Source organism: Callorhinchus milii, unplaced genomic scaffold (assembly GCF_018977255.1).
Source record: "Callorhinchus milii isolate IMCB2004 unplaced genomic scaffold, IMCB_Cmil_1.0 Scaffold4, whole genome shotgun sequence".
NCBI lineage: Eukaryota > Metazoa > Chordata > Chondrichthyes > Chimaeriformes > Callorhinchidae > Callorhinchus > Callorhinchus milii.
In genome coordinates, this window is record NW_024704745.1 from 10,958,742 (window position 1) to 10,970,917 (window position 12,176).

Here is a 12,176-nt window from a genome sequence, read left to right on the forward strand (position 1 = left end):
CAGTGGAGCCAATATTTTGTTGGGTTTATTATCTTATTATTATCGCTTTTCTTATTATTGTTTTTCCAGGGTAATGATTCCTAAAACAAAATTGGCCACTTCAATCCATGTCAGTTTGTAGGACTGCTGTGTGCAATTGGCTGCCGCATTTCACCCACAAAATATACAGTCAATTCACTTTACAGTGTATTCTGTGAAGCGCTTTGGTGTCTCAAAGATGTAATAAGGCCCTATATAAAATGTGATTATTAGTCGTCTTATCAGTCGTCTCCATGCACAATTTAGATGGTGCAGCCAATTTAATGCAAGACAATAGATATGAAAATTAGGTATAATAATAACTTACTGCACTTCACCTCATCACTTCCATCCAGACAATCCCTCCATCCATCACAATGGTTCTTCAAAGAAATGCATGACCCATCCTTGCATTGGAATTGGTTGGGGCAGGCTAATCAAATTAGAGAAGGTGTTCATTATTTTTTGTGAAATTAATATTCTCTGTCTAATACAATACAGCAAACAACTTATTTTCACAATGAATATGATTTTGAGCTCAATATGCACACTAATTGGGACCAATCCCATTGTGGATATGAAAACTATGGATAATGGATCTCTGTGTGCATCTGCATGTGTCTCTCGCTATATGCCTCTCTAAATGTCTGAGTGCTACTTCTGCTCCCACAATGGTTTTATGTACTAAACAGACAGATTATTTGTGCCAGAAACATCTGTAAACAAGAATAAGGTGAGAGACAATTAATTCAAAATATTGGGTGGATTTAACTAGGGGCCATCTCTCTGCATCTCTGAATCTGTGTGTGTGTGTCTCTCTTTCGCTTTAATCTTGTTATTTACCTGGATCAGATGTCTCTTTCTCTGGATTAAAAAATCAGTTCAGCATTACACCTAAGAACTTGTCGATCATTGACTACAATTGAAAATCTCAAAGGTGGGTGAAAGCCCTTCAACAATACACACAATTCTGGACAGAATTGTAAATACAAGTTCATTATTTATTTCCAGAGCAGGCTCCTCGTTTTGATCAAGTCATTAATTTAGATCCTATCTGTGTTATAAATCAAGTGGACATTGAATGATCCCTTTGCAACAATAAGAGAAGTAGGAAACACCATCGTGGGAAGTTTTTAAAGAGGAAGCCCATAATCACCTTCTCAAGCCAGCTGGGGTTGTGGAATAAATGCTGGTATTGAACAGTGCCCCCAAGAGCCCCAAAATGAACTAAAAATAAACATTCAGTTCTTTCTAATCAGTCTCATTCTATAAAAAACTTTGAAGTGCCTCTTTTGCACATAAAAGACACTACATAAATGTAACTTGCTGTTATAAAAGTCAATGGTTTGAAATTACATTATCAGACGTTACTTACGGTCTTCAAAGCTAAAAGCTCTGTACTCCAAATAAAAGCCTTTGCGGGTGACTGACTGATCCGAGTGAAATTTGATTTTAACAAATCTTCCATGAATCTTGCTGAGGCTGCCTTCAGAAACGGGACTACAATATCTGCAAAATTAAAGGCATAAATAAAAGCAGATACTACCATGCTTTGCATGCATTATTTAGCATTCACATAAAATAGCTCAAATTGCTCTATGCGTAAAATGGTTCATTTGTGTTTTGGAGTTTCAGGTGATTTTCTCCTATTACCATATCGCTTGCACTTGTTAGCACTGCTAAACTGTTCAATGGACATTTGATATTTTAATTAGATACTAGGTTAAACTGTTAAATGGATGTTGGACATGTTAACTAGATACTAAAGAAAGCTTCCAAGCTGTCAAATTACAGACTGTAAATATAAAAAAGTCTGGAGCAGGCAGGATTAGTGTTGTGCCACTGGATGTTTTTCTCTTCAGTCTAGCTCAGTTGGCAACACTCTCGCCTCTTCGTCAGAAGGTTGTGGTTTCAAGCCCCAAATGAGGACTTCAGGTCATACGGTTTAAAATCGGATTTTCCCCATTCTAAGTGCCTATCCTTGATGTCTCTGCCCTTAGCACTAAGAGAAATTCATAACCTCTAGAGAGAGCCCTTTATTACTTTGTTAACATCCATCCACACTGCATTCTGTAGTGAAAATAAAAAATGTAGTGGTTATTTTTAAACTATTTCTTAACCTTCACTGCGCTTTTATTGTGTTTGCCCACAAAACACACAATCACCACACTTTACAGTGATGCTCTTGAGTACATCCTCCTGACATGAAAGGTACTATAACACATGTAAGGATTATTATTACAGTACTTGTTATAACAACAAGACAACAACAACAAGATTGCATTTATAGAGCGCCTTTCACGTCGGGAACAACAAGAATATGTTGTAGTTAGACAGCATGGGAACTTTTAACTTTAATAGTATTATAGCAAGTAACATTCTTTCATGAGTGCTTAACTTAGCCTCAAAGATTCTAGACAGTGTACAAGATGTACATAGGAGTCTAAACTTGAAAACATTGTACAGTTTTTAATGATATATGATAGAGTAATTGACAAACTGATTGGAGGAAATAAAAAGGCATTGGGCACAGAAGTGACTAAAATGAATAGAATTGTCACAGAGGCATTTCACATGTAAATAAACAGGTTTCTGTATTTTGACAAAGACAAAGTGTAGTTAATTTTATATTATTTTTTAACTTTCAGAACTTTTAATCCAGTAGCATGATTTTTATATATTTTCATGAAGTAAAATGCAAGTTAAATTCAACTATGTGAAATTTACAGGTGCCATTAAACCAGTGTCTAGCCTATCTACTCAAGGGGACATCAAAGATCAGATAACAGTATTCAAAAAAAGAAAGTCAATTCTCCTGGCATCTGGCCAACAATCCTCCAGATTAATTGGTAATTCACCCATGGCTGTTTGCAGGACTTTACTGGCACAAATAGTTACAGCATTTGCCTGCACATGCTTTATATAAGGTGCAAAAGGTCTCTGTTTTTCTATTTGGAAAGCTTAGCTTTCCGTCAAGTTTGAGAGGATGTTTGATTTGAAAGATCCTCCTCGGGGTCATATTCTCAATGAAGTGACATGTTAACACCATCTATGCTAAATTACAAACTATTTTTCATACCTGACCCCATCTATCTCCAACCAGTCCTTATCGCAGATGCCAGAGCTGTGTGACCGTTCTTGGGTTTCCAAAACGAAAACAGAAAGCGCTATAACATATCCAGGAGCAGGTGCCTATGTACACACACACACACACACATATCAGAAACAAGATAAGAGCTGAAACCTTCCAAAAACAACTTGCATTTACAGTCATGTCAGAAAGCTCCAGACCATTTTAGAGTCAGTCAGAATAGTAGATAACATTAGGAAATACTATTGCCAATTTTGTGGATTTTGGATAAAATAAATTCACCTAACATTCACCCACCAACACGAGATTAAACACTTTGCTAGTAGCAATCTGGGAGCAAACAATGAGGACATCCAAGCAACAAACAAAGTCATATATTATAATTGGTCACATCTTATATAATCATATCTTGGCCATATCTTAGGGTAATGCAATCTAAGATAAGTAATCACATCTTAGAAATTCTCGCAAGAAAACATGGTTCATTATTGCTAGAAAGTGTTTCATTCGTGTTTGTAATGGGAGTTCACCATCATCTGGGATTCACCATCAACATTGCTTACTAGTGGTTTGCTTGCATTAACGAATAGGACATTAGACCCCCTAAAACCATAAACATACAATGTGGAGCATTGCTTTCATGGACATGCCTGCTAATGCAGACCTCTGATTTAAGATTATTGGTATTGGCTGTACATCAAGGAAGCTCGAAATTCCACCTAGTCTGTAACTGCAAGATCATTTTATCTTCAAATTTAAAATCGCACAGAAATGTGGAAAATCATTAAATTTTAGTCTAAATTTGGAAGCTGATTCTTTTTTAAGAACAGCAGAAAAAACACATTTCAAATTGAAACTGAATGTAAAATTTTTCACAATTCTGTGTGATATGTGCTTTGAGACGTCTCGACATTGTGATAAGGCACCATATCAAATGCAAGGATTATTATTATCTTAAAGCAAAATATTCTAATGGGACAGGGAACTTTGGGCCTCACATGACAATGCTATAAGTTAAAAGAAAATGTGTACTACAGAACCTGATACCCAGAATGATTTTCTGGGAGTATCCAACAGGTGACCTGTGAATAATGCTTTGTGCAAAGATACAGGCAACTCTCGTCACCGAGAGATCGTAGCATCAACAAAGAGAGAAGGAATAGAGCCAGGCTCCGTCCTCTCAGCTTCTAGACAACCTGGGAAGGGAGAAAGGATTTAAATGAATACAATTCCATTGCTACTTACTCTGATTGTCCAGGTACAATCAACCTTGGGAGGATAATAACTGGGATAGAAGGGAGAACTCAAGGAACCATTCCAGGAGCTGAAACTGCCACCACAGCCTGCGAGTGGAAGAGGGCAAAATGAAATTTCAGCCCAAAATAGACATTTACATGTAGAATTCTGTACATTGGACTTTGCTCAAATATTAACCATTATTCAACTGCAAGCCTAGACGGTGAGTGTCAGCACACTGTTCAACCTGGGTGGGTAGGGGAGGAGGAAAGCGTCACCTGCTGAGTCCGAGCCAGTCCTCGCCCAAAATCCAACACGTTGAATCCTTCCAGTCTCTGGAAAAGCAACCAGAGCGTGTTTGTAGCTGATTTCCCCCTCACTAACCCAAGGGCACGGAGTCCAATTGTCGTGCATCAATTGCTGCCCCTGACTGAAATCAGCTAAGAGGGTGGACTGTGTTTCAAATCAGCAGCCCATCTTGTCTTTAGGGTCTGGTAGGGCACTTTTTCTAGTTAACATAATTATGCACGTGGGATTGAAAAAAAAACAGGATCAGTTGCTGGTTTCCAATACTGGAAACTGATACAATTTTGCGATATTTCTTAATGGCATTCCTTAGAAAGGAATCTAAGACTGGAGTTCCCATGGAACAGGAATTTTAGTGGGATTCCTTTTTAGTAATGCTACAACTTATCTAACCCACTGTTAGCACCACAGTTTTTGAAGGGATTTTTCTCAAAAAAAAACCCTCCCGGGCTACAATGCTGTTCCGCCATCATCAATGCTGCTTTGCTGTCAAACAAATAAACAACAGATTTTTCTACTGTTCTCCATTGGTGTGATTTAAGTGCATTTTTTTTAAAACAAGTTCAAAAAGATCCAAGATTAGTTTCATATATATATATATTTTTTAAAAATCTGAAGAATAGTTGTTCCTGAAACCATGTACCTCCTTTTGGAATGGCTTGGAAATAGGCTTTAAACACGGCATTTTCTCTTGGTCTGTCTGATGAAAAAGTCACCAGCATCACGTTGCCAGCTGAGGTCAATCTGATAAGAGGAGGATTCCACGTCACTGGCATTCCACACCACCTGAACAAACGTTAAGTCACAACTTTAATTTTTCTAGCTTTTTTTTAGTGGTCACATCTCAAAACCCATCACCCATAAGAAACCACACTTGGAGTTAGCCCCACATGTGGCATCTATACACGGAAATTTCCTCATCTGGAATGGAATGCGTACACTCTCCCCTGGAGGAGCATACCATGCTTGCCTAATTCCAGAAAGTATTAGGCACAGGTTGGCAAGAGCCATGGATTGGCATAGAATATTATTTTATGATACAATAATAAAATGTCATTAAAATAGTATTATTAATAAGATATTATTATAAAGACAACTAAATTGGACATGTAGTTTTGTTGATGTGGCTATCTCAAGTGATTACAACATAAGACATAAAGAGCTAGAGAAGATCGGGAAATATATCAATCTAGAAATTGAATGTGGACGTATGTTCCTACATTCATTGGTGCATCTGGGAATATTAACAAGACTATTTCAGAAATGGCTTGACAAAATACCTGGTGAACAAAATATCGTTTTGCTGCAGAAAGTAGCTACTTTTGGAAGTTCAAACTAAGAAAAGTAACATCCATTCATATTTAACGTGGCAGTGTTATTGATCTAGCTGCCCCATCACTGAAAACACTTAGAAAATACCTCTAAGGAGCGATTTAAACTGTGGAAGCAATAATCTCTGCATTTGATATGGCGCCTTTTATGCCCAGAGGGCACCTCAAAGCCGTTGACAGGACGTTACTGTAAAGTGTGCAGCTGTGTATTTTGTAGGCAAACATCTACATTGCTAATGTAACCCCTAATTCTATAGCTTGATCTTTATTTACACGTTAGTTCTATCTGACGACGCATTTTAGAGGAATCATTTTCATTCCCAAAACAAATTGGAGGAGGAAAAAAAAAGCCTTTTATTTCTAGACCTCTTTAAAGGCAAGAGTCTCAAGGTAGTTCATATATAAAAGAGACAAAGGCTTATTCCAGACAATGATTGAATTTTGCCTTAAAGGCTGCTGGATAACATTCTCGCTAAAACAAGCACGGCCAATGAGAATTGGCAGGCTACTCAACCATGGATGGTATCACAGCCAAGCCCCAACCTGTCCTCAATTGTATTCTTTCCCACAGGGGTTACAAGATAGTGTTCAAGAGTAGCAAGAGTAAAAGTTATTTTATTTCTCTTAGTCCAGGGATACTCAGAACAACTGTACTGCCCCTATTACTGCCATCAACTCAGTAAGTAGGTCAGAGGTTATGATCTGGTTCATACTACATTCATGTAGAGCAGAGGCCTCTGATCGTCGCTAGGTGGCATCTCATGCGTGCTCAATAAAAACAAGAGTTAGGAGTGATATTTTCCGCAGGATTAACGTTAAAGGTTAGATTTTATTTCCAGATGCATGAAATATTTGGTGCATCTGGCTTCGTTTTCATTTTGACTCAATAACGACACAGTTCCATCGCTCCTTCCTCTTGTCTTTTTGATACTGTGCGACAGCACCACCTAGCGGTGATCGACCAGTTGAAGACCCCTGATGTAGAGTATAGAGAGGCAAGACCAGGGTTTAACATTGGAATGAACCTGAGACACAGCCATAAGTCAACTCTGCCCAATATTAGGATTGGTTCACTGCCTTACCGTGCTATTATTTTGTTCTGAACAGGAAGCAGAAAGTCATAAGCTGACAGTTTATGGATTGCACAGTTTCCTGGAGTCGCCCCATGTAAGGTCAAGATTACCAAGCGCACAATGTGGCCTGATGGCACTCGCAGTCTCCACTGGTAATAGGACCTCTTTGGGCGAGTCAGGGTCAGGGTCCGATTGTTGCCTGGTTTTGCATACAGATCAAAGGAAATCGCTGCAGAATGAGAACAGAAATCTAATAATGGAATACAGAGATTGGAGCAGTCACAAGAGCAAGCACATTCACAATTCTGCAACATAAAATGGAATAAAATGGTCTCAGAGGATGAGAGAGACACAGTGGAATTTCAAGCCCAACAAACATCGAAAGAAATGACTGGGTTCTCTTCTGCTCAGCTTGGCCTAGATTTGATTTGGCCGGGAGTCCCTTATAAATTTAAAAGTGCTTTACCTGATTTTACTGCCAAATCGTACTCCTCAGATCCTGAAGCTGCATAAAGTTGAAAAGATAATTAGTTTCACAATAAAAAATATAGAAACATAGTAAAGTGCAACTTAGCCTACTGTACAAATCTGGATTTTATGTAAATGGAAATACTACCAAACAGTTCGACTGTGTAAATATCAAAATCTTCTTCCATGGACCATATCTCTTCCGAGGAGTTCAACGCAGGTACTTTCACCTTTTTGCCATTGATTTGCCGTATATTGGACGCAGTGGCATTCTTGATGTTGTGCACTATATCCTTTGGGGCTGAGAACTTGCTCCAGTAATAGGCCCGAAGTCCTTCTTCTCCTTCACTGCAATCATTAGAGAAGCAAAAGAGATCAGCAATTTCATACAGCTGGAGATGGGCTAAACACCAACAATACTCAACATACATTCATAAAATAGTATTAAACTCGCAAAATCCTGTTAGAAATACAAGATGTCAACAAGTGGACACAGGAACATAGGAATTAGGAGCAGACCATTTGGCCCCTCTAGCCTGCCCCGCCATTCAATAAGATCATGGCTGATCTTCTAACCTAACTCCATCTGCCCGCCTTATCCCCATATCCCTTAATCCCTCTATCCTTTAGAAACCTATCAATCTCAGTCTTGAATATTTTCAAGGACTGAGCATCTACAGCCTTCTGGGGTAGCAAATTCCATAAATTCACTACCCCCTGAGTGAAGAAGTGTTTCCTCAACTTTGTTCGAAAGGGCTGTACCTTAATCTTAAGACTGTGACCCCTAGTATTAGATTCTCCTACCAGGGGAAACCATCTCACACTGTCTACTCTGTCAAGCCTCATAAGAATTTTATATGTTTCTGTAAGATCACCACTAATTATTCTATATTCTAGAGAATATAGGCCTATTTTACTCAACCTATCCTCATAGGTCAACCCCCTCAACCCAGGAACTAACCTCATGAATCTACGCTGCACCCACCCCCTCTAAGGCAAGTATGTCCTTTCTTAAATAAGGAGACCAAAAGAATTGAAGATTCTTCCAGGTCAACAAGGTATGCTATTTTCTAATTAAAATACTTGATCTGAACATTACAGTGTATAAAAACTGAATGTAGTGCAGATGTACTAGGACTGAAATGATGGGCCAAATGGCCTTCTTCTGTGCTATAAATTTCTTTGGTTCTATGCTGAACATTTAAGGCACAACTTGTGAAAAGCTAGTCTGTATTAATTTCTACTACAACAGGCAATGCCTTTAAAGTTGCTCTGGCAATCCTTTTGCAAATAACTATTGTGAAGTTTATTAGAAACTAGAATAGTGCAACACAATACATTTCACTACAAAAGAATCCAATATTTTATACTTACCTAAAAGCAGTGATGATAGATTTCAGGTAATATTTCCCCAATATAGATGGCTGGTACATGTCTGCAAACTAACAGATGGAGGACATAAATGTTGCAGAATGAGAAAAGCTAATTCAGCCTAATAAGCAGGTTCCCATAACAATTCTATCCAATTTCCTAAAGAATATAAAACACTTGTCAAATTTATATCCAATCTCTGAAAGAAATGAACTCAAGTCCTCAACATTACTGCAACCTTGCAACTACAATCCATAGTCACACCTTAGTCAATTCACTTTACAGTAGATTCTGTGAAGCACTTTGAGATATCTCAAAGACCTGATAAGGCGCTATATCAAATGCAAGGATTATCATTATTAGGGCATTGGCCATCATCCTTGCAGCACCGCAACCTGAACTGAGTTGTATCCCATCTCAATACTTTTGTCTGCATCGAAAAAAGTTCAATTTGTTTCAGTCTCTCTTCATAACTTAGATAACTAAGATCCACAAATATCACTGCCACTCCTCCATGTACTTTCATGTCTTCTCAGATGCAAGACATCCACATTTGCTGTAAATGTGGTTCATTCAATAAGTAAAACATGGTTAAAATAAACCCATTTTGATTTATAATGATAAGGATTTCTGATTTACTCCAGGACTTGATTTAGCCCAAGGCTAACAGCTTCATGTAAACAAAACTCGTACATGGCGAGCACCTGCTTCATATCTTCCTATCCTAAAGTACATGAATTATTATTTATCCACATTAAAATCAATTTGCTTTTCTTGAGTCATCCACTAACATTTGCCTAGATCTCTTATAGATGCTATTAGTATCCCTTACACCATTCCCCTGCCGACTCAGCTCGCTGACTTCAACAAATGTTGCACTAGCGGCACAAGAGCTGTCTCACTGGCTCTGGTTAGATATCAGCGGCTTGTCCACCAATTGTAATCATGCCAAGATAAACTACAGCTGGAGGAAGAAAATTATTATGTGTACGCAGAGAGACCCATCATGGGATCTAATCTCCATGATTTGTAAACCACCAAACACATGCGTACAGAAGGAATTACTGATGCCCTTAATCAGCAATCAACAACCATCAACAAATAATGCAAATAATGTGTTCCTTGTACACATAAATTACACATCCCATCTCTTTCTGCATAAATGCTATCATATGTTTTTTATATACCCATGGATGAGCAAACATAACCCACCACGCTCAATTGTCTGAAGTGGTCCAAAATAGGGCATTCAAGAAATTACTTAAACTGGTCAGATGCTGCTCTGTTGAGAATTGTCCTTTCCACCAATACTGAATTTAACAGAATGATAATAACAGCAATCCATCTATGCGTATTTTTTTGTGAATAGACACTTGAGTCTTGAAAGCTTTCTGACCCAGCAAACATCATCAGATTTTAAGCTTTGTGTCTGGGACGTCTTTCCGATGTGAAAGGTGCTATACAAGTGTCATTTGTTGTTGTGTGGTAACTAGCAATGGTGGTTGAATATTTACATAGATTTACATAGAATGTATAGCACAGAAACAGACCATTCGGTCCAACTAGTTCATGCTGATGTTTATACTCCATGAGACTCTACTCATTCCTTACTCCCACACATATCCTTCAATGCCCTTCTCACTCATGTTCATATTAATTTATAATTTAAGGGTCTTCATATATAATAAAATCAGAGCACTCTGGATTAATGATTGTCCTGCCAACTATGACCCCTGTCTAATATTGGATTAGTTCCTGATGTCTTCTCAGGCACTCAGAACTGAGGAAAAGGTAAAAATTCAACAATGTAGACGATAAGCGTCTACACTCCACTAGACACTGCAACCCACATTTATTTGTGCTTCTACTGCTTATCAAACAATTCCCTCTATAATTACACATTTAGCAAATCAAAATAGATTGGATTTTATTATGTACCCTTTAGTTCAGTTTCTTTGTCATAATGAAACATTTCAAATCAATTCTAAACCTCTTTTGAGTCCACTTAGCATGAGGTTTAATTTGTCAATGAGGGTGAAATTGAGAGCCAACAACTCATGCAATGTTTCCACTTGGCTTTATGCTCGAATCTTAACAGAGCCATTCTGCTAAGGTCACATTTGTAAGTGGCTGAGTTACTAATGTAGCAATTCTACTGTAAACATGGATTATATTTATTAACAATAATAAAAAGTTTAATAATAAAAATGTTTTATTATTAATGAGTATTTTGCAGTAAAAGAAAAACTGAAACAAAACTGAACAAAAAATAAAATAAAAAATAAAAATGTTTCAATGTTATTAATAATACAAGCTATTTTTGCAACAAAAAGGAAACTTAACTGAATATGTTTTTCCATTGCCAACTGAACTATAGTGGCATGATCATTCCACCTTCCTCCACCCCACACCCTAACCCAAACTCCCACACACTTCCAATGTGAAATCTAAAGTAGATTTGCTTAACTAAAGGAGTATTAATTTATAATTTAAGGATATTCAAATATAATGAAATCAGAGTGCTTTTGCATTATGGCTGTCCAGCCAACTATGGCCCCTGCCTAAGACTGGGATTAGTTCCCAGAAATCTTCTCAGACATTCAGAACTGACGAAACAGTAAACATTCAACAATGCAGACCATAAGTAGTCCGTGTTCCAACACACTGCAAAACACCACAAACACACCATGAGAGCAGGTAAATTGGGCTGAAAGTATAACTTAAAAAAGCCAGCACAGACTTGATGGGTCGAATGATCTTTTTCTGTGCTCTAAATGTCTATAATTCTATGTTTCTCCTCACATGTCAGTCTGATCTCGCTGATTGTGGCTTGTGGAATTGTTGAAAGGAAAGCGGGGTAGGGGTGTACCAAAACCAACTTTATTTAAAAGCCAAACTACTTCAAAAAGCGAGTTTAGCCACTTTAAGTTAAATGTAAATTTAGGTTCCAAATCACTATTTTAAAAAAAAGTGTTCAGTGGCAGCAGTCAATTAGCCTATTAAAAAGGCAGTGCAATGATAATAATAATGATACTTATAATCCTTAAACTTGGTATAGCATCTTTCATGTCAGGAGGATAATAATAATCCTTGCATTTGACATAGCCCCTTATCACGTCATTGAGACGTCTCAAAGCACTTCACAGAATGTGCATAGGGCTCTCATGAGACTGTACTTGTGGGCGAAATGCGGCAGCCAATTGCGCACAGCAGTGTCCCACAAACAGTCGTGGATTGAGTGAGACAACATTTTTGTTGAGGGATTATTACCCCAGTGAAGCA

The 12,176-nt window shown here is 37.9% G+C and overlaps 1 protein-coding gene across 1 annotated transcript in view; it reads right to left on the reverse strand.

Annotated features, from left to right (window-relative positions):
- LOC103180203 (transmembrane serine protease 7) overlaps window positions 1-12,176 on the reverse strand; it is an 85,756-nt gene that overhangs the window by 47,882 nt on the left and 25,698 nt on the right. Inside the window, exons 22-30 of the mRNA XM_007895903.2 lie at window positions 8,898-8,965; window positions 7,672-7,871; window positions 7,522-7,560; window positions 7,065-7,284; window positions 5,295-5,437; window positions 4,355-4,452; window positions 3,098-3,210; window positions 1,394-1,527; window positions 347-451 (exon numbers count right to left, since the gene is read on the reverse strand). Of these exons, the coding sequence (XP_007894094.2) occupies window positions 347-451; window positions 1,394-1,527; window positions 3,098-3,210; window positions 4,355-4,452; window positions 5,295-5,437; window positions 7,065-7,284; window positions 7,522-7,560; window positions 7,672-7,871; window positions 8,898-8,965 (1,120 nt within the window). The remainder of the gene's footprint in view (window positions 1-346; window positions 452-1,393; window positions 1,528-3,097; window positions 3,211-4,354; window positions 4,453-5,294; window positions 5,438-7,064; window positions 7,285-7,521; window positions 7,561-7,671; window positions 7,872-8,897; window positions 8,966-12,176) is intronic.